Source organism: Lissotriton helveticus, chromosome 2_1, assembly GCF_964261635.1.
Source record: "Lissotriton helveticus chromosome 2_1, aLisHel1.1, whole genome shotgun sequence".
Lineage (NCBI taxonomy): Eukaryota > Metazoa > Chordata > Amphibia > Caudata > Salamandridae > Lissotriton > Lissotriton helveticus.
Genome location: NC_136059.1, coordinates 1335500108 through 1335523459, shown reverse-complemented (window position 1 = coordinate 1335523459; position 23352 = coordinate 1335500108). Strand labels below are relative to the sequence as shown.

Sequence of the window (23352 nt, the reverse complement as noted above, 5' to 3'; positions counted from 1 at the left end):
ACAAAGATGTCATGCTCGTGTCAAAACATACCTGCTGTTATCATGGAATGTATGACCTTACAACGCGGTCTTTACACCGCGATACGTTTACAACGCGCTCATTACAATGCAAGTCGTTACAACGACTTGCACTAGAGGCGCTGGACTTAGGAATAGTATGATTTACTATTCCAACTCCAGCTACGTAACTGTAGGGAAGGTATTGGAATAGTAAATCATACTATTCCTTACTATATAGCGCCATCCAGCGCAAATCGTTATAATGACCGCGTTGTAAACATATCGCGGTGTAAAGACCGCGTTGTAATGGTTGTCCCCCATTATCATGCTGTTCCCTACTAACAGACCTACATAGTCATCTTCAGTGCGGCTGCTCACCCGCAATTATGACACCAACCAGTCATCAGAGTGGCTAGAGTCGAAGACCAGTGTCACAACTCCTTAAATGACCGGTTTAGGTGTGGCACGTTCAGCCAGAAGTGGCTTTATAAATAAGAGCCTTTAACATAATATTTCGACACTCAAGATTTAAACATTTACGGGGTGAAAGAGCTACTTAGCAGCTTGGTTAAAGTATTGCAGTGCAATGAAAACACCACAACTACACAAACTACTCAGTCATAGACCTAAGAAGCGTGAAAGTGATTGACGGTTATGCACCCACTCATACTCGCGCTGTCGCACAGGGACCCTTGGGTCCCAAGTCTTACCCCAGGTCCAGGCTCAGCAGATAGGCCGCCAGAAGCGCGTCGCTCTAGCCGCTGCGACCCTGCAGACCTTGCGGGCTCTGCCACCCTCCTCCTCTCCACCCGAGGCCTCGCTACCCGCCTCAGGCATGGCTCAGTAAGCTTCCGTTCCTGGAGGCAAGATAGGCCATGGACTGGGCACAAAAGACTAGAATGGTAACGTTCAAGCTTGTAATGTCGATCAAGTAAGGCAAGCGTGGACGCCATGTTGCTTGAATAGAAGCAGTGTAATGCCTGGGATTTGCTAGAGAGCAGCCTGCAGTAAATGAGTAATTAAAGGTTTGATGTGAAATGTCAGAATCCCTATTTCAAACAGTTTGTTAAAACAGGAGAGGAAAACGTGTTTTATTAATTTTTAAATGGCCAAACATAACTGATGACAAATCACCCTTAAAGTAATATTCAGTATTCCCTTCTACAAAAGTATGTCTCCCCAACACTCTGTCACTTAATAGCTCCTACATTAAACAAGCTTACAAAAAAAAGTGCGTCAATGAACAAAATAAATAATTATGAGAGGCATACAGTTACCGGCGGCAGAGAATAAACAAGCTTACAAAAAAAGTGCGGCAAGCTGATAATATACCTACTGTGTCACGCCGCGGGTAAGAGATCCAATCCCGCTGGGCGTGGCTAAAAGGAGACAGGATGGCAACAAGCAGCGATTTACATGCCTTGCATGCTATCATTGCACTGCTATCGGCATAATTTGTGATGCCAAACGTCGCACACGAATCAAAGCTGAAGGTCGAGCTAGGACGAGGCTTTTGGAATTGTATCAATTCCAAGAAGATTCGTAAGACGAGAGCAGCGCATGCGCTGCTTACGTCACAAGACCTAAAGAAGGAAGTACACAACTTGATGGCCATGGCATGAAATTCTAAATTGCAATGCTGGTGTACGGAATTTGCAATGAACAGGAACCAAAAAGACATGCAGCTCTGATGGGGGGACCAATCTGCGAGAACTGAATGCCAGCAAAGAACAAAAAAAAGAAATTACTGCTAGTGGTATGGCAGAAGCAGCGAGTGGCGGTGAGAACATAAAAAGACCCTAATGCAGGCACCAACAGAAACACTCACTCCCTACTCTGCCGACCAGAAACTGGGGATGCAAAAGGGGGGAAAAGTGCACAAAAGAGGCCCGCTCTGAAAAGCATGCAACCCACCTTGCTAGCCAGAAACTGTGAGATGCAAAGGGGAACGCACTTACAGTCCCTGGAGATAAACAAAGTTGAAGTGCAACAACAGCCTCTGTCTTGATTTCCTTGAAAAGCAGACGCTGTCACTAGTGCCAACTGTGTTAAATAGTATTCAGTACGACTGCCTGCTGCAATGTTGTGAGACTTCAGTCTCCAAACCATGCAGAAACAATAGGAAACGAAGGTGTTAATCTTAGAGTGGCAACTGAGAATTTGCAATTCCACCAATATCGGGCTCCCTGAATATGCTGTTTTCCACATAATTGATTTTGCTGTAGCATTGTATGGATCATGGCCCCACAAATCCTGACAAACTCTTATGCCGTCATTTCCCCACTGAATGGAATTTGCTTTCCAGATGTATAGGATTGGCTTTCAAATAGCCTAGCTTCCAATATTGTTTAATATGGCTTTGTTATTGACAGATCTGCGCACCCTACTGTGGAGTTTCAGATGAAAGGAAAGAGTCAGTCAAGGTGTCCACGGCCATTATCCTGTCACTGGGTGAGTTGGTCATAAATGTATATATGTATATATTTGTGATACTGCAAGTATATTACGGTCTTTACCATTTCTGTCCGCTTCTCTGCACATCACTTGATCTTCTTAAAAGCGAGTGTTGCTTCAGTAATTATCTCCCTTCCCAGTGCATTTGTTAGCTTTCTATTGGAACACGTTGTCCAATTTACTATATACAGCTATAGTAGTCACATGAGTACCATGTCCTCCACCGATCATCATTAAATGTTGTAAACCATTGATATTGTACCTCCTGGATATGCGTTGAACAATTTCCTTACATTTGGCCTTGATGACCTGCTCCCCTGCGTTTAGTTCCTCTGCGCGTGATTTTATTGTATGTAATTTTTCATGTATGTCTATTTTTCTCTTCACTTTACTCTTGCAGCCCATTCTAGCTCTAGTGAGGTCCTTAAATATTTGGAAAGTAGCTTGATCCATATGGGTGCACAGTCCCGTGCCACAACAATAAAGCTGCTCTGCAAGCTTCTTGCTGAAACTGGTAAGCCTGTCAGTGGGTGGGTGGCAGCATGTGATTTTGATAGACATGGAAGATAGTTAAAGGACTTAAATGCTTTTAATGTTAGACCTGTCAGCCCTTTGGGTGGTCTCTCCTAATTATTTATTTATTTTTGTCCTCTTTCTGCCTCCTAACTCTTTTCATTTTTATGTCCACTGGAATTTTTGGTGTTGTCCTTGGGGTTAGGTGCTACCTTACCCGTTTACCTTTTTGAGGCCTAGGTGCTCTCTTGACTTGGTGTATACATAGACACACAAAATGGTGGCATGTAACTGCCACATTTTCTTACCTCAGGGACCTGTGCCATAGGACTACACTGGGAAGGCTCTAGAACCTTCCAGCTGATTCCATTAGCCAGGGACCAGTCTATAAAAGGGCAGAACTAGAGCGGCCATTTTGTAGAATGACCAGTGAGCTAGAGGGGAACCTGGTGAGGAGTGAAGCGATAGTGTAGAGAGGAAGGCGCACTGTGAGGGGATAGATCGACCCTTAGGCCGGCTGCCCTTCCTGCTGACGTGACCCTTTACATAACGACTGAGCCTTGACCTGGTTTCATCGCCCTTAGTTCTCCTTTTTCTGTCAAGGCCCTGGGAAAGGTGTCCTAGGTTTTAGGAGAAGAACTGTGAGAGTCTAACCTGGGAATACTGTAGGGAGAATAACTGATCCTATCAGAGTCGAGACTACCTGGTTTCCCCATCATCGTGACCCAAACTGAACCGCTTCCTGTGAGTTTGTGAGAGGGGGAGGCCTGAAGTGTCACCGCTACAATCCCCGAGTGGTTCTATACCCAAGAGACTGTGATAATAACCTTACCCGGTTGCGGCTGGCATCTAAGATTCCTACCGCTAGCTGCCGCTCCTTGAATACGGGCCCCTGCTGAGGAGAATCTGCGGGGAGGGCCTGGGTTTCATCGGCAGAGTAGCGGGACTGGAAGGGGGCCGAGCCGCGGAAGCCAGAGAAGAAGAAGGATTACGCGTCGGAAGGAAGGGGCGGGCACTGGAGGAGGCCGGCCCGCGTAGTACCTCCCCCCCCCCATGACGACTGAGGAGAGAGTGAGAGCGGAGCCGATAGAAGCGCCGAGGGAGACGCGGTGGGGTTCCGATCCAGTCAGCTGCTGAGTGAAGTGCAGCGCTGGGGTCAGAAACGCCACGGCGCAGTTGCAGCAAGCCTGAAAGAGGTAGCGTGGCCGAGTCAGCTGCCTGGAACGTAACAGTCTAATCCCGGTAAGGCTGTAAAGTGAAGCGCGGGGCCCAAGGGGCTGAGAGGGCCTTGCAGTTGCCTCAGGAAGAGGTGGCGGGAGGGGAAAAGCGGGACTATTCAACCGACCAGTAACGTACGGAAGGTCTGACAGTAAACAGTGGCTCTAGAAAGTAAAGCACAGACTCAAGACAACTTCCATTTGTGCCTTTACACCACGAACAGTAACTCTGTACAGCGAGGCTTCCTGAGCTCAGCGCTGACCCTGTTTAATTAAGGTCGTTGGTGGAATGGCGACTTCTAAAGGGGGGTATTTGTTGAATGTAGAGTTATTCAGGGCCTGAGAAGTCACTGGGCCAACCTGTCAATCTGATGTTAATCCTGAGCAATCTATATGACTAAGAGAATTTCCAAAATATGCTGATGGTCGTTACTGTGATAACCAATTGTTGATTAAAGGTCCTAGTGGGCTATAAGGGGCACTGTTACTTAACATATACCCTCAGTTCAGTAGAAATATTAAGTCTTCAAGAATGGAGTACAGCTGTGTCCAACTGTAAGAAGTTCTACCTGTGCAAATAATCTTGTCCAAAACTGTGAAACGTAAACTGCTCACAAAAGGGGCCGGAGATACGGCCGAGCCACAATTGTGTGAGGGAGTAATGTGTAGTTAATACTATGTGGAAATGTGCATATGCTGATGATCAAATGTAGAGCTAATTAGTGAATGTAACCTAAACCCTGCTGAGAGACAAAGAGAAACTACAAAGAGATTTTATAAAACAGACCGTATTTTTCTAAACCTGTGTATTGTCATTCTTTTTGTGGATGGGTGCCAAGTTACTGAGCGAGGTGTGATGCAGGTGTAACACAATTTGCCTCTGAGTTTAGTCTTACCAACTCGGTGCCAGGCTACCCTATGTGGACTTGTTTCCCAGGTCCAACAGTGGAGCCCTAAGTTATAATTCCAACTTACCCTCTTACTTAACCAACATGGTGCAGCTATGAGCAAATCACCTCAATTTCATATTCCTCAGCTACACTAACTGCCAACAGTTCCTGGTAGAGCACTGTAATTTAAGAATAAATCCTCCCTCCGTTAACATGAGCCATGGTGAAGAAATAAAGTAGTGGTCAAACATTGCCACATCTGTCATTTTGATAAATTGTTCCCACTGTGAGCCAATAATGGGACAGGGACACTGTGGAAAGAGATCCTGACATAGACTTTGGTCAGGAATAAAAATGGACATAAAACAATGGGGCAGTAAGACACAGACCCACTCAGTGGTACAGGATGACACAGACATGCACAGTAGAACAGGAAGACATTGATAGACCCATGAGGCTCACAGTCACAGACTCACACACCAACACTTGACAGGACCCTCAGGTTGGTAGGCACAGTTAATAGTGGAAGCTTCATCTACTTATCTATTATTCCTGATCTTACTAGACAAAGACAATATCTATGTGTTATGAACATTTGATGTATGGCTTTATTTCATAGATTCAGAAGGTGCCTCTTATCTGGATGCTGTCCGTCACGTGCTTGAGGATGACAATCACAAGGTACCATCAAGTTATTATGTGTGCAGCATTCTGTGCTCAAGCAGTTTCATAATTAGCAACGCAATCTAATTTAAGTCATGCACTTTTTGAATAGTGCATTATTCTCTACTTACGTGGACTCATTGCAGTGGTGCGTATACCACAGTCTGTTGTCTTTTTCTAAGGCTGGTCTTCCGTGGAGGTGTTGGGTCATGCAACCTCCATCCATGTGTGTCTCCTCAGTGTCTTGTGTTCTACTGTTTCCCTGTTCAAATGGACATATCCAGGTTTTCCTGCCCTTCTCTGTGTCAACTCATTTTCAGACCCAATCCCATAGAAAGTCCCTGTTCCCTAATTGTTGAATAATTGTGTGTTAAGAAACAATTCTTGTGCGCTGTCCACATGTTTGGTCTGTATTTCACATAGAGTTGATCTGTAATTCCCCTCACTGAAGAGAGTGTTGATGATAATGACGGGGGTTTTTAAGCTTTGTATATTAATATCTCCCCAATCTTCAACAACCGGGGTGTAAGATATTTTATTGATGAGACAAATTTCTCTTCCAAGAATGATATCTGGGCTATGCTTCAGCTAATTCTCACCAAACATAGTTCAATAATACAGGATAATATTCAATGTGCACATTTGAAAAGTCTGATTGTGATATAAAAGATGTATTGTGTGTAGAAATTGGAATATTTGTAACTCCGTTGACTCCATGTATGTCCACAATGTGCCCAATGTCAGTGCAATTGAGAAAGCAGGCAACTTCAGCATCAGCATCACCGTGTTCAGCATGTAAGCAAGCACAGGATATAGGCATGAAGGAAAATCAACAAAGTCATTTTCTTTGGATAACCAAGAAAACGTGTATTTCCATGACTGGGTCTCTAGTATATTCTCTTTGAGAGGTTTATTGAATTGACCATTTTTTAACGTCAGGGCATGATATAAACCTTAGATTCCTGGTAGTCTAAACCAGAAACATCAGACACAGAACTCTACCAGGAATATAAGAATCAAAGAAATAAAACATGGACGTATTCTTTGGAGGTTGAAGCCATTGGGTCCATCCTATGCAAATATGCAGCGTACAGAGCCATGTTAGGGATGTGAATTTTAACCCGGCTACTAGAGGAGACTGTGACTATTTACGGTCTTGAGCCAAAATGATTTCTTGAAAGTGACTTGGATCAACTAAACAACAAGGTGTGGGACAATGGATTCTGAGTACTTTAACCCATTTGTTATCTGCTGGCCGTGTTGGGATGGTGTAGGTCTGCTTAATCCTACAGGTTGAGTTAGACAGTGGCCATCATTCTTCCCACAGACTACTCTAAGTTTTTTTCATTTCCACACTATTGGAGTCCACAGCCTACTGATTTCTCATTTGCATTTTTGTAATCAATACAAGGTCCTGAGAGCTTCTTTGCTAGTTGTAACCTACCTAGACATCTTTTGCAATGTATCTTTCAATCTTTTACCAAGTTCCAATCACCTATAGAAGGCGTACACCACCTGAAATGTTTGAATATTCCCTCAATCACGCTTCAATGAGACATTCTGTAAAAACAGTTTAATTAAATTGATTCAAGTTTTATTCTCAGAGTGTCTTAATAACCCTTTTCCAATATTTCTTAAAAGGCTGTATCCAGGTACTAGCTTTCCTCAGATACAAGTGTATTTCTATTTCCTCTATGAACAAAAGGGAAGGAGAGCTTGTATGGTTTTCTCACACTCCCGTGCTGCTCCCTCACCAGAATGTGGGATTTGGTTTTATTTATACATCAAAAGGGTTTCTCACTAACCATGCTTACCATTTTTTGCTTCATCACAGGTTATTCTTGCCTCATTAAGTTTAATATCCAATTTAACAACCAAAGGCTATTATGATATGAACGGAAGAGCTTTGATGGAATATGTGCTTAGGAAAAACAGTCTCATCATTGAAGAACAGGTAAGTGGCAGGTGTACATATTTGGGTGGGTGAATGTGTTAGGGGAACAGCGACCGTAGTCAGCCCAAAAGAAATAAGTGGACCTTTCAGCCCCCTTGTGTCCCAATGTAGCTTGTTTGCCATGTAATACAGATCTGCAGTGTCGCATAGTTGCCCCTGGTGGTGGAATATAGACCTTAGGTACCTCTATTTAGTTTGCATAGGCCCACTTTAGCATCCCATGTTCTCCATTTGAGCCTGATGTTCCCCACTTGCATTCCAGTGCGTCTTTCACCCTCCCTCAACCTTATGGGTCTCCCTTGCTCCATCTGGCTGCTTACATTCGAACCTGAAATTCAGCTGCTGACTGCCAGTGTCAACACTGTATATGCCTTTTCTTTATGTCTTGTTCTTTCAGGGTGCCCATGACGTGAACCAAGCCACTCAAGTGCACTCCAGTATATTTACTTGTAGCTTCACTTGGACAGTCATCCTTTCAGCATACCTAGGCTTTCCTGTTTTCAGGTTCTATTTGTGGTCCATTCTGGTGGGGTTTTTTCAATGTTTTCAAGTGATTTCAATACCTTTAAAAAACAAGCATTGGCATAGCCATTAGATCTCGCCTTTGGGACCTTATAAGTGTTTAGTTATCCAGCACAATATCCTGGTGCAACAGCAAGTTTTGCATGGCTAAACACTTATAAGGTCCCAAAGGAAACACCTATTGGCTATGCCAATGCTTATTTTAAAATCCTTTCTCAACGGTTTATACAATGATCAAAATTACAGCTTTCCTAGAAAATCTCATATCTCCACAATTTTCCGCAGCTAAACACCCGGTAAGTAGCAGTAAATGTGAATTCTGCTGTGCAAAGCACCAATATCCCTGTTATGCCCTCTTTTAAAGGGCACCACTTGTAACAGGCAAAAATGATGGCACCTTTTAATTTCCGATGCCCGTGGTGTCAGATGTAAAAGGATGCCATAATTATCACATCCCCAGCAGGCCACTCGCAATGAGCTCCTAAACCATCCTTTCTGATTGGGATGTTTAATAACTACTGATAAAAGGGTTTTCAAAGGGAGTAAATGTGTAAATTTATTGAGCAGAATGGAGCATAATGGTGGAAAGAATCATTCGAATTGGCAGAGGTGGGCTGCAGAGTTCCTCACAGAACACTAGCAGCCTAGAGCCATCTATGGCTACACCAGGACTGGTAAGGGACAGGCTGTTGACGAGATAGGACTGGGCAAATGTATCGGAATTATTATGATTTATGGAGTCCTGCATCAGGGTAGCAGCACCGGCCCGGCTCCGAAACAACTATCTTGCACTTCCATGTAAAAGAAGGTGTGTGCCCACACTTTGCATCAGTTGTTCATGATTAATGGGCAGATAGTGCGGTTTTGATATTACATAAAGTTCCATGCGGCAGGACCATGACTCGCAAAAGGCGAAATGAGGCAGCAACGTCAGGGTATTAGCACTAGGTGGCACAATAAAGCAAGGAAAGGCCACTAAAATAGACGGCTTTCCTGCTACGAAATGCTTCTTTGCCTGGAGCTAAACAACATGGACTACTAGTGAGGAACCACAGTGGCTTGTGAGTTGCACTGCTTCAACAATGCTTGTGTTCACTTTTAACAATAACGGGAAAATAAGAGACTATGGAGTTACGGAAAACAATGTGGTTTATCTGTTAAAATTTTGTAGATCAGAAGTCGGTGTTGCACCTATAAAGCACTTCAAAATCCTAGAAAGGCGCCAAGACGCCCTTTGACAGACTGGTACCCCAGTACTGATTTGCTTGGGCTTGGTTGGAAGCTCTGTAGAATGCAATATTTATTTACTTCCAGGGCTTACAAGCCAAGCAAACACATTACGAATCTACGGTCACACATCCTGCACAGCTACAGTAAATATCTAATGCCAGTCTTTTACAGGACATACGTTAAGCGACGAGCGACCACGTTTACCCAGTCAAATGCAGCGTTGAATAATCCAAGCATACCAATGCTCGATTTAATAGGCAGGTTCTCTCTGCTCACTGCCTCCACTAGGTGGCTCCTAACCTCCATCACAGCTTCCTTGTGCTTCAGACTGAGCATGGACTCCCACAGGGCCTTCTAGCCAGAGAATGTAAGAAAACTAGAAACAACCAGAACTAAACAAAACCATGCATTTGTATTCGCCCATTTGGTTTAGAATCCGGCAGGCACATAACAGAGAGCATACAGCTGCATGCTGGAAGAAACAGAGACGCCACATGTATCTCACTTGGTTTCATTATAGATGAACATTGAAAGTAGAATAGTGAAAGAAACATAAAAAAATACATGCTTCAGCAGCACGCAAGTGGTGCGCGCGCACGGCAAGAAGTAAACAAGAAGGAGGGGTGGGGGAGTGCCCGCGCGCATGCTAAACATCAAAAGGACATTTTTAAAAAAGGACGTGAGTGGTGCCCGAAAAAGCATTGTAGGTGCAAATGATATCTAAACATGAAGCACAGCAACCTAAAGTGGGTCATCGCGATCACGATCGCTGTGAAAGCGAAAGTGATCGCGATGACGCGCTAAAACACGCAAGGGATGCGCGCGCAGCAGGGCACATGCTTGTGCGCATTCTAGCAAGCTGGTGGCCGCTTTGGGAGCACTTCCCAAAGCCGCTACTATATGTCTCTCCGGACAGCGCATGCACGCTGACTCATTGAGGCCTAAACAGTGGTGTCAGGGGTTACACTTTTTCGCGCCATGAAAAGCAACAGAATCAATGTTTTCTGGTGTGTATGGAACATTTTGCTTTTATTATTACTTGCTTTCTACACTGATAATGCATGGTATATAGACAGTGTATGTACAGTGTATATGAGGTCCAAATACATTTTTGCAAATCAAACGTATTGTAGAACACCATACAATACTTCTTCAATGAGTCTTTGGTCATGTGCGCTCGCTTTTTCATTCCCATGTCCCTTTTTTCTGTGAAAAGGCCCTCTCAACATTGTCACTTGAAATGGGCAATGACAAGACAGCCAGTACACAATTTGCTAACGCTGGCCACTGACATAGCTTTCCATACCTACACTGTGCCCTTGAAGATTGCAATTCTCTGGACAGGTTCTGCAGCATTTGCTTTGAACTGGGCGATTATGCCCTCCGAGTTATTGAAGTGGTCAAAAATGAAGCAGCACTTTTGAAACTACTGAGAAAATTCCCCTTTACTGAAGGGAACGGGAACTTGCACAGTGTACCACAGTGAGGTTTCATTGACTTCAAATTCCATGGTTGATGAAGGGACATTTCAATGGATCGTTGCAAGCCGTTTCTCATACATTGTAAAATAAAAGTTCCTGAATTGCTCTTCAACATTGCTTTGTTTACCATATGGTAAGCACTCTAACATGGAACATGTTGCAGTGCCAAAGTCAATTTAAGGTGTCACCCAGCCAACTCTCAAGACGATGTTTCACATTTACACCAATTATGCAGAACACTTGGAAGACCAGGGTGTTTCCAGACTCTAGTTTTTATTATGTCCACTACAGCAGTTATGTTTTCCTGTAAAAATCTAAGACTTTAGTAGAGTGTACTTCTTTTCACATCACTATAAATTTGCGAACGAATAGCCTCACATTTCTTGCCTTTGGCATCATCATTCAGCAAAAATGTTGTAAACGGTTTCCACATGGGTACTATAGCATTTCACAGCCCCTTGGACCAAGAACCATCAGCTAAGTGACACAGTTGGGATGACTTTTTCTTTGATGCCACTCAAAGCACAAAATGAGAAATATTTGTGTTTTAGTCCCCTCGCATAACAAAACAGTGCACCCGGATAGACTAAAAAGTCAACAGCATTCTTCATTAACTCTGAAGATTGTAAAGATGCTTTTAGCATACAATCTAACAAGTGGAAAGGATCTCTTACAGGTATCAATTTTGAAAGGTCATTACACAGCTTTTTCATATATGTAGCTGAATCACTGCAAGTACAATCAAAATCACTCCAATCTTTGTTGAATTTAGAAAGAAACATTTCGCAGCAGCATACCGAGTGACACTGCGATCCATGTTTCATCCTGTCATGTTTTCACCACTATCCCAGGTGCTTGGCGATAGCATTTTTTTCACATATACTTGTCACTATACATTGCATTGAATGTTTAAAGGCTGTGGTGTTGTCAATTCACCTACTATCAATACTGACTCACTAGAAACTTGGGGCTGATCTATCAAGGGCTTTTACCCATTCTCTGTGGGTAAATGTGATGGCACATTTTGGGACAGATTTGTATGAAACCAGCCATTTTACCTATCAGTGAAAGAATCAAACACAGCCAAAATATCAAATATGATTTTGACATTTCCTGATTCTCTACAGTTTATAAAATAATGAAACACAACCTCAACAACAAAACTCAAGCAGAATAATGTTAGCCCAGTCTTTCTTGCTGCCACCTTATATAACAAAGTTATATTGTATAGGCCCCCTCAGGAAAAAATTACTCTTTCACTCTCCTTTTCTTTTCTTTGAATGGCATTTAATTAGTGGTACACAGGTGTTTATTCAGTGTTTATAAGTTTACACTGGTGAGGGCTATTTCCCTTTTGGTGGGGTTTTATCAGTTATTATAGGTTTAAAAATAAAACCGGACAGCCAAAGTATACCCTATCCATGGTTTTTCAATTATTGTGAAACGAATAACACAGTGTACCCTTACTATAGTGGGGTCCGAGTTTTGATGTCAAACACAAGTGGAGCCAATGTCCCCAAATAACAGTCATTGCAGCTGGTTTGAGTAGGACTGTGGCCCTTCTGATCCTTTGATGGCTTTCATCAAGCTCTTGTGGTGTGCAAAATTGTTCAATGTTGTGAACAACGCACATCAGAAAAGGGTCCAATAATATCCTTTAGTTATTCTCATTCTACTTCTTTGCCCTCCTCTTCATCCACAGAACCAATGTGTGATTTTGTATTGGGCACGTCTTCTGCCTCTTCTCTTTTCTTGGACCTTCTCAAGTCCTATGGACAATTACACTTTGATCCTATCTCTAGTCGCTGGAGAAAACACTTGTCATCTGACTAGGGGACAGGAATGAGTTTTGGATCAGTGCCCTTCACCAGTGTTTGTGGGGCTGCAGGTGATGGTGTGGAAGCATTGGCAATATTAGGTGGCATGGTGCCTGAAGGCTGCAGCAAACTTGGCTTTGTCAGTGTCCCTGTGAGAGTAGGCCACAGTTGCTTATGCTCTCCCCATTCCCTCCATAACAGCAAACCTACCATGTCCTTCTTGATCACTGTGACCCAGGTAGGACTTCATCAAGCTTGGCCAATGCACCCATGTTAGGGACTAGTTGTACTAAGACACATAGCTCAAGTCAATGCCCGATAATATGTATGGGGATTAGGTACCACTGTTGACATATTGTATACATCTTCTTGGGGTCAAGCCATAATCTAGTGTGTATCCAGTCAACACATAGTCTTACTCTTGGATTCAAAATAAGCACAACTAACAGATAAGCCAGACACTGTCCATTGTTTTTTACCACAGGCCAGAGGTTGAAGGAAATAACCCGATTCGGGTCACCCAGGTCACTCACGACACCTCTCTGCCTTCTACCAATTAAAGAGTCGGTCAGACAGTAGAGAATACAAACCAATAATTGTTTTTTCAAGTAAAATTAGAGCAAAGCCCCATCTGCCCAGTCACTTGGGAGTGCTGCAGAGGGACTAAAATCGATAAGCATAAAGACACATTAGGTACATTTCATAACTGGACTAAACACAACCACAGTGGAATTTTCCAAGCAGGTACTGCTTAAGCAATGGAGTACAAAGAACATGATCTCAGCACACTTATCAGTGCACATTTTCAAAAGTTCAAGGCTGTTCCAGTCTGCCCCGTCACCAGACTAGCGGGAGAGGGCCTCTATCTAACAAGAAAGGTATTCACTAATAAGAACAGTCCATTCATTAATTAAGCAAGGAAGCCCGTTGAAGCCAGCCAGCCTTCACAGATGGGAGACTCTAAGCCCCAGGGTCCATAGCGCCTGGAGGCGCCGACACCCGCGATTGTGCCAGGAGCTTCTTAAGAATGCTCGGGGGCTCCCGCGGCGTGGGAGCCCATTGAAGCCAGTCCGCCAGCCTTCACAGTTGGGGGACTCCAAGCCCAGGGTCCATAGCGCCAGGAGGTGCCGATACCCGCGATTGCGCCAGGAGGCGCTTAAGAACGGTCTGGGTATCCCACAGCACGGGACGTGAGTGGACACACCCATCAGAGTCTGGAGGAGGCTGGGCTGGGCCCACTCTCTTGGTCCTCCAGCACTTTGCCAGGCTCTTTGGCCCTGGAACTTCTCACCTCACAGGACATAACCAAGGGAAGGTTGTGATAAGACTCTGTTTGTCAGCCTTTGCACCCGGGACGGCAAGCATTAACGAAGAAAGGTCCCTACAATCACAAGAGTGCCCTGCGGCTGTCACAACACTATTGACGTTGACCCACGTGCTGCTAAACCCCAGAGGGTCTCATCGCTGCCAGTTATAGCCGGAAGGAGGCCGGGCTGGGCTACCTTCAAATATTCAATCAACTTGTTGCTCCCAAACAACTTAAGGTACTGTGCCCCCAGCAGTACTTAATTGTAAATTCGTAGATTCTTACGTTGTTTGATATAGGATTACTTGCCCTTTTTTTTTTGCATTGATAGAATTGCTTGTGGTCAGGACGGGATAGCGAACATCAAAAGAGGGTGGTTCAAGGGAAATGTCTGCCAAAAAAGAAAAAAGGAAGCAAAAGACAACGAGTCCGATGGCGGGCGGGGGGGGTTCTCACCGCATGGATGATCTACTGGCTGAATGTGAGGTCCTACTTGACCCCCCCTAGTTCTACTTCTCCACTCACATCTGCCCTTGCAGTACTTCTTCAACAAGTACTACAACACCACGCCTGATACCAGCTATGTTAAGAAAAGGTGGAGGTATGAATAAAGCATCTGATAAGCCCTCCCTACCATCTACTAGCCCAGAATGTGGGGTCAGTATTATGCCATCTACCACTGTGGATCTGTCTTTGTTTCCTTGTCATAATAGTTTTTAACCACTGCTAGAACAAGATGACACAGAGGAGGCTTCAGATAGTTTAGCTAGTTCAGTACAATCAACAAGGTCACCTACTGATACAACAAGATTGTTGGCTGACTCATGCCTAAATGGGGATGCTTATGATACTTTAGGATAGCTATGAATTCCAACAGTGTAGCTGTAAAGCGTATGGTTAGTCCCCCAAGTAATTTATCAATCCAAGCTAATGACGCCACTACACGAAGACCACTAACAATACAGATAATCGGCTAAGCCCAGGAAATAAAATAAATTAAACAGCTGTAGGCAACCTCACAGCACACCTGAGTAAGGTTCATACTGATGTCCAGAGTATCCAGAACCAATTATGGGCAAAATCAGAAACACAGAAAGGCACCCACGGGTGCACTAGCACCACGAGGCAGCGGAAAGGGGACCATAACAGCTATAATAGTTTCGACCCAGGAAGGGCAACTAGCGCCCCTGTAGACCAGACCCCTATTATTGCTCGATTCACTAACAGCCATCCCAGCTGTGGTAAGGGGGCAGGCCAACTTATGCCAGGCAGAGCAAAGCTTGTTAACCTAAGTAATACTGAAAGATTAAGGATAGACCCTGTATGTCATATAACAAACTGCACCCGAGCACTAACAAGCTCACACACGAACACAGACACAAGGAAGACAATCTATCCAGTTAATATCCCAAAGACCCAATCTATGACACAGACAGAGGACATGTGCTCCTTAATTAATAAATGCACTCACTGGATATGGAGAGTGAGAGGGTGCTGGTCTATTATAAGGGAAGGCATAACTGGGGCCAAAAGGTTACCTGACCTGGGAGGATCTGAGGACGTACATGACGTCATAGCGCTTACACTACGCACCGTGATCTGGTAGAAAACTTGGTGGCATTTGATTTGCGCACTGAACATTTGGTTAATACTAAACTACAATTCAAGTATAATTACTCAGAGTCGCCAGCTGAAACAAATCGATCATGCTGTGCAGCCCTCCAAAATAATGGGTCTCCATTGAACGAGATCAATTGGCCACCCCGCTTCCAGTAGCCCCCAAGTCCCAGGCCAGTGTCTTAGTACGGGACATAATACACCACTAGTTGCACCACGATGAAAGCCACTTAGTTGAGGAAAGCACCATTGTAAACCTGGTGCATGTGCCAGATCATTCTGTAAGGCCCGCCGCCCCTATGGCTGAGCCTATATTGTCCATCAACCAGTCACAACGAAGTCTATCAATAGTATCATGGAACATTGCTGGGCTGCGGTCTAATGGGGTGTCCCCGACTGGACTTTCTTTGTTGAGGCAAACGACATATGTATCTTTCTAGAAACATGGTCAGTTGAACCTTACTATCACCTGGGTTATTTAAATTTTTACAAACCAGCTACCTAAGGCAACAAGGATGCCCTTTGGGGAGCCTCACAATCTAGGTCCGGCAGGGCATTGGCCTTACTATAAAACCATTACAGATGGCTAGCAATGATATCCTTGCTATCCGTCTGGGGTGTGGGCCATATGGTGACATCGATATTTATAACATCTATGCTAGAGGACATATAGGAGGTTGTAGTTCGGAGACAATTTCAGGCCTAGATGAGCTTTTACATTACATCTCTTGGTCTTCCTCTGTAATGAGAGGAGATTTTAACAACACCTTTGAGCCCTTTGATAGTGGGGAACTGGACCTAGCGGGGGTGGAGGACGATCAGTGGGACATCCCTAATCTGGAAATACCCCCAATCAGAAAGTGGACGGAGGCTGCTCTACAGATGAAGGTTTTAAGCCTCGAACATGGTCTAAGGGCTATTAACGGAAGAACAAGATCGGATAAGCATGGGGCATATACGTTTAGCAATGGCCGTAGTTCAAGCAGGATAGATTATATGCTAATTAGCCTAAAAATCTATCATACCCTGCAGGATATGGTCGTAATGGATAGACTCAAGAGAGACTATAACCCAATCTGTACAACACTTGTAATTAAGGGACAAAAAGAGCTTGCACAGTCTTCAAATTTTTCACAGACAGGTGAACTGGCATTGACCAATGACATGCAACATCTTAAATGGGTAATGGTAATTGAACACCCCGATATTCTATCAACTATTAACTCAGACCTGAAACATACTTTAACGCAGATGTTGTCTCTTCATTGTGGCTCTTGCACACTGCAAGATACAATACTTTTACATAATACCCTTTTTGATATAATACTCACATATTTTGAAACCCCTTCCCGATCAAAGGCCGAGGGAAGTCAGCAACATCCTCACTGGTATATTAGTGATTGCAAAAAAGCGCATAGAGCCTGGGGGGGGGGGGCAATAAGATCAGGAGACTAGCTTAGAGTCCAACACTCAAGGAAGTTATACAAGAAGGTGATTTTGTCTGCCAAAAAGGCCTGGGATGAGAAAAGATGGCGGGACCTTATTGAAGCTTGTAAGGAGAGGAACATGCACCACTTTTGGAGCCTGGTAAAATGGGGTGCAGGAGGCACAGGTAATCACCGCAAAATCATGTGGAGACTGCTCTGTGGGTTAGGTTTTTTCAGATCAATATGCAACTAATGATAAAATTGATTATGACCCTTCTTGGGTTTATTTTAAATCATCGGATACTGTCTTCAACTTAGCTGATGTGACAATGGCGCTGAGCACTATCACCATTGGGAGAGCGCCAGGCATAGACAAGGTCCCCACAGATCATTTTCTCCAGGACAAAGCCAATGGAGTCAATACATAGTAGACCTTGCAAGGCTACGTCCTATTCTCTTGTGGCGTAGAATCTGGCGTACCCCAGAATTGGCCATCTTTGCAGACGGTCTTAAAGATGTAATGGAGGCAGATCACTTCCACAAGATTGGCTGGCTACGCAACATCAGATCATTACTAATTAGCATGAGTATGCCATCACTTTGGGATGACCCTAGCGCTACTGAGTTCCCACCAAAACATTTAATTAAGCAAAAGTACTGGGAACCTATGGTGCAAGAAGCAAATAGAATGAGCGATGCCACCTCTCTAACAGGGAAGTTCTAACAAATTAAACCAAATCCATGTATTGAGGACTACTGGGACGTAATTACTAAGCTACTAGATTGCAAACTGTATTTTCAGTTTAGAGCAGGCTGCTTACCTTTGAAGTCCTTTACAGCTGCATGGTCCACTGCGGCCGATGACAAATGTCCAAACTGCACTGACACTGAAGAATCATACGCGCATGTGCTGTTTGTCTGTCCAGCATACGCTGCTCCCCGCAAAGCCTGGCTGACACCTATTTGTAGGAACATGGGTACTCGCTTGTCGAGTGTAGCAATGAGAATATTGTGTTCTGATCCATCAGTCCCGTGCGCAGTATCAGTGGCAAAGTTTTTTAGATGGATGCGGACAATTAGATCTTGGCTCCTTTAGTACCTCTGTAAATGAAGTCTCCTACCGATAATAATATTATGCTATATTTTAATGCTTGGACACTTTTTTAAACTATCTATCAATTAGTAGCATTCATTTTGTCTATTAACATATAGTATATGCTCTTTTAATGTGTTTGATTCTCTCTTTTAATATATAGTATTTTTTTTATAACTTGGAAAATCGTTTTTATGTGAATTGCTTTTATGACATCTTTCAAATAAAGCTCATGTTGACTGACAGTTAAGCAAGGCCCAACCTTAAAAAAAAAAACTTATGAAAAGCTGTTCTTCGGAAAGGCAAGGGTCAGTTTCGGTCATGATTAAAATTGGTGGCCAAAGATAAAATGGTGCAGCGAATGCACATTTTTACATGAATAAGTGTGTAATCAAAACAGCAAAAACAATTTTATTCTAACAAGGTCTGATGCCGGAGACAATTCAGATGCCTGTCCTTGTGTTGCATCGCACTGTAAGAATGATGCTTGAACACCTAGATCCCATCTTAGTTAACCTGATGCACATGTTGACTGGCTTGAGTGCAAAGAAATAACATGCTCAGACACTTTGGGAATGGGACTGGCTCAACAGCAGTGCTCACAGGCAGTACAGAGGCCAACCACACAATCCAGCCTATGAGAGCCAACTGCCCCATAGACTTTACCGGGGCTAACTGGGCTATTTCTGGGGTGATTGGGGAAGGCACATGGGCATTCAGCTACTGCACTGATAAGCTGGGCTTTTCACGGATAGTGCATTATCTAGTGGGTTATTTTCTGTTGCATACCCCACTTACAGTTTAAATGCCTAACAGGGCAAACCACCAAATCCAGCGCAAAGTAGCACGAACATACTTCAAATCAGTATTTCATATCACAACTGCCTCCCATAAATGTAGTTCCTGGTATTCTTTAGTCTTTATTCAGTGTAATAAGTCCGATAAGGTATCACATACTTCCTCATACTTCCTCATTAAGTCATAGGGGAAGGGCATATCTGTGTGGTGAGCACGAGATACTACCTTGTGGTGCCAGAGGCGCAATTTCTCAGGTGTAGTGTCCCATGTATCAGAACATTATATATTATAAGTGAGTCCACCGTTATTTTGACAGTATATGAATTCTATACCCTCCCACGCCTAATGACTGGGTACTTTTATACTCAACAGAGCGGCGCATGAGAGCATAACCGCATTTGTACATTTCTATTTACATGTTTGAGGCTAGTGGTTTTGCTTTCACATTTGGATTTGTCAAGAGGTTCTCTTTGTGCTTGACCACCTTGATTAGAAAGTTGTGATGTTTTAACTCTCAAATCTCTTGTCCCTCCAAAATGATGTGAAAATCCATCGTATTTTACTTTGCTTGCTTTTCCACATTTCCACAGTTCGCTAGTCACATGGATGATGAATCTGATGTTGAGGAAGAGACCATCCTCATCCAAATCGCTCAGCTCCTCAATACATTTGCATTACGCCATAGAAATACTGATGAGGTAAGCGTGGAGGATGTGAAACAAGGTGGGTCATTTAACTAGGTGTATAGAAAATATAAATTGCAGAATGTCCAAAGACTCCTAAATTCCCAGGTGATTTTCATTATCCTCCGGCTCACATACAAGCACATTTGTGTAAAGCTCCCTCTGCTGCAGGGTTGTATGTTGGAACCATTCAGGCATTTATCACACCTGCCTTAACAACGTGTTCTGACCCACGATTGCATGTTTGAAACGCATTCCTTTACCACAGAAGTCGTTACAATGAATTGCCTTAGGGAAAGCGCTGGAGTTTGGAATAGTAAAATTTACTATTCCAACTCCATTATGTGCAATAGTAGGGAAAGTGTTGGCCTTAAAGTCCAAAATTAGTCCAACAACGCTTTCCTTTAGGCAAGTCACCGCAACTACCAGTGTGGTAAAAGAATACATTGTAAAGACGCATTAGTGAGTTGGATCACATTGTTAACGCACACAGTGGTTCGAGACACGATGTAAAGTTTGTGTCCTCTGATGGAGGAATGGAGGTCTGCTCTCCCATGCAGTACTTACCAGGGTTTGGAGCATTTGTACAAGAGCACCAATTGAATCCTACCTCATTCATTTGAATGAGACAGGAGGGTTTGCAACTACTTCTAAATAGACTGAAATGAGACTTAATGGTACATCAGTCATATTGCATAACATTGCTACTCAATTTGCATCTCCTATTTGCTACCTGCCCCATGATACATCATGCACCAATATTTCATATCAACAGGGTTTTTCATTCCCAGCCATTTCTTTGCGTATTCTGGCACATTCCTAAAGATGATTCTATGAAGATTCCAACAGATAATGAGCTAATTTGCAAACTTCAGCTCACTTGTAGGGTTTTTGGAAAGTAACACATTCTCTGCACATAATGGGTTCATTCTGATTGGATGCTGAATACCAGATTGTGCCATTAAACTGGGTTAGTGCTACATCAGTGTAATACTAGGCATCTGCCTTGGACCCCATCAGCGAGGAATTGTATCAGCTAGGGGATGAATTAAATGTAGCCCCATCCCTTGGAGAGAGGAGCTTGCAAAATGCCCCATGAACTAAATAAAATGCCAAAAACCCTCCCACCAGCCATGATTGTTTATCTATGGGAATAAAGCCTTATTAAATGCTAATGATACAAATAACACGTTCACCACTCTTTCTTGCAGGAATTTTGGAAAGAGATGTTGCTCTACATGCTGGAAGAGGACTATACTTCATCTGTGCCAGCACTGTGCCAGATGGTACTTGTTGTAGATAAGAAAGCAAGCATCAACTTTGAGGAATGTGGTGAGACTTAACCATCCTACTCATTGATACTGTGGGAACTAACCTTGAAGGTGGTTAATGCTTCCTCCTCCTCTCCCCAGATTCCCTCATATTTAGTAATGATCTGGCATGAGGTGAAGAACCAGTCCATTAGCTCAGGAGTTTTGGTACTATAGTATGTGGGTGTTATCTTTTCAATCACAGTTTTTGCTCTCCTTTTAGTGATATATGTATCTGTGTTGATGTTGCTGCTTTCTATATATTAATAAATCTTCATTCGGAAGTAGTCACATCCATAAAAGATTTAAAAATATATCAAATATAACTATAAGAAGAACTTCATTACATTAAGAGATATTTTGCAAATTTGCATGGTCCAAGCTGACGTCAGTCGCATCTTGAGCTTCTTGATCTAAAAGCAGCCCTCAGGAAATTTGTGGCAACAAAAAGGGTATGGTTGTTAGGCAAAAGCTGCAAATACATTACTACAACCCAGGCTTGTCTAAATTTCATGGCTTTTAAAAGGGGCCTAAGAATCAATCTCCTGGGGTGGGGAAAATATTTACATAAGAAGAAAAAGTGTAAGGTGTCCTGTGGAGACCTGTCATTGCAGCCACAGGACCCTCTCACGTTTGCAGGTAAATAACCAGACTGGGACACCAGTAGATGGTTTAGCAGATTGAATCTAAAACGGGTTACTAAAAATCTATCTAAGTGGTTTATGAGGGTAAATAGATAGTCCTCCCTTCCCTGCACTGACTTATCAAAACATGTCCTCTCACGGTTGGTTGCATAAGCTCAGTATTTTCGCGATGAGCAGCGGTGTGTTTAAAAAAAGCTCCTTGACTATTCTCAGGTCCTGTGACCACACTGCGTCACATTTCAGAAAAATATCTGCCCTGCCAAGAGCCATAAAGGACTTTTTTACATACTTTAGCAAGGGGATTTCAAGTGTATGAACTAGTGACAAACAGTATAAAATAATCAAGGGGTTAAACTCGGCCTCAACACTAGATGTTGCTTAAAAATATATTTCACTAGTTATGAAGACCCTATTTATGAAAAGTGAGTTTTTAAACATGAACTGGGAATTGTTACTGCTCCTGCCCTAATGACAATGCTTTTACTGAACTAAGAGGCAAGCCAGGCATCATGTGCACCCTATTAATAGCCTTGCTTATTGTTATACAAGGAGAAAGCATTTTGTCTAGTAAATAAAACGTTTTTTAGTACATCAGAAAAAGGGAACTTGCATATTTGAAGGTGCTTTCTTATGTGATAATAACGGAAAAGGCGGCTCCTTAAGACAAAATATTTGTCAAGGGTCACACAATTTGAGACCAGTTCCCGGGTCAAGTACATTACAGATAGGTCGAGTAGAATATTAAAGTTACTTGACCTGTAGTTCTAGTAACATTTTTATGATTTTGTGAGCCCTGCTAGACCATATCTTCACCCAACACAACAAAGGTTTCACTGCCACCAAATCCGCGATGTAATTAACTCCTAGTTTTTCATGTGTGGCAAACAAGTGGGTGCCCTGTGGGACCTTCAAAATTTGTCTCAAAACTTATTTTGAGCGACCTCTAACTTGCTGGCCGCAGTACACCACCAAACCTCGCTACAGTACAAGACCTTGAAGACACATATAGACTGCTATACCTTTAAAATCACATATGGGGACCAAGAACCCATTCTGTGGACATAGTTGGCAATAGCTCCCAAAGCTTTGTGCATGTCGCACAACTTTCCCTCCATCAGTTGTCTCAAGTTGAGTTTTGCGTCCAATAAAATTCCCAAGTATTGAAAAGCTGGGACCTTTGTTAAGGTGTGAACACCTGCCTTAAAAGTTTTAGATCGAGTTGCCAGAAAGCCAATTTCCAAAATGTACGATTTTGTGAAGTTGGCCTACAGGTCCAGCCCGTCCATAAAAGAAACAAATCCATTGATAAAGACTTGGAGGCCCATTGGTGTGCGGTCCTTCAGCACCGCATTGTCAGCGCATAAAAGAACTGACTGCTTTCCTGCCCACTGGCAGGCAATTAGGCTGTAATGAGGACAGGGAGGCTTATAAACGATTAATATAGACAGTTAAAAAAATAAGGGGGCAAGAATTCAACCTTGGTGGACCCGCCTACCGCTCCCTGTGAATATCTGACTGCTGCTGTAGTGTGGGCATGAAGGTTCATTAGTAAAGTTCCGATAGTGGGCTTGACTCCCAAGGAACTAAGTTGACCCGGTCAAAGGTGGACGTAAGGTCCATGAAGCCTAAAAAACTGCGCCAGGTTGAGCTACCATGTATTTGGACACTAATAAATAGAGGTTAAGACATTGAGCAGTGGTTGAGTTTCTCGAACTTAAACCAAACTGCACCTC

The 23352-nt window shown here is 43.3% G+C and overlaps 1 protein-coding gene across 1 annotated transcript in view; it reads left to right on the top strand.

Annotated features, from left to right (window-relative positions):
* Positions 1-875: 875 nt before the first annotated feature.
* The window catches only part of LOC144820244 (maestro heat-like repeat-containing protein family member 1), a 59331-nt gene continuing 36854 nt past the window's right edge, over positions 876-23352 (top strand). The window contains exons 1-7 of the mRNA XM_078677841.1: positions 876-902; positions 2373-2451; positions 2855-2968; positions 5694-5755; positions 7572-7691; positions 19573-19680; positions 20877-20997. Of these exons, the coding sequence (XP_078533967.1) occupies positions 876-902; positions 2373-2451; positions 2855-2968; positions 5694-5755; positions 7572-7691; positions 19573-19680; positions 20877-20997 (631 nt within the window). The remainder of the gene's footprint in view (positions 903-2372; positions 2452-2854; positions 2969-5693; positions 5756-7571; positions 7692-19572; positions 19681-20876; positions 20998-23352) is intronic.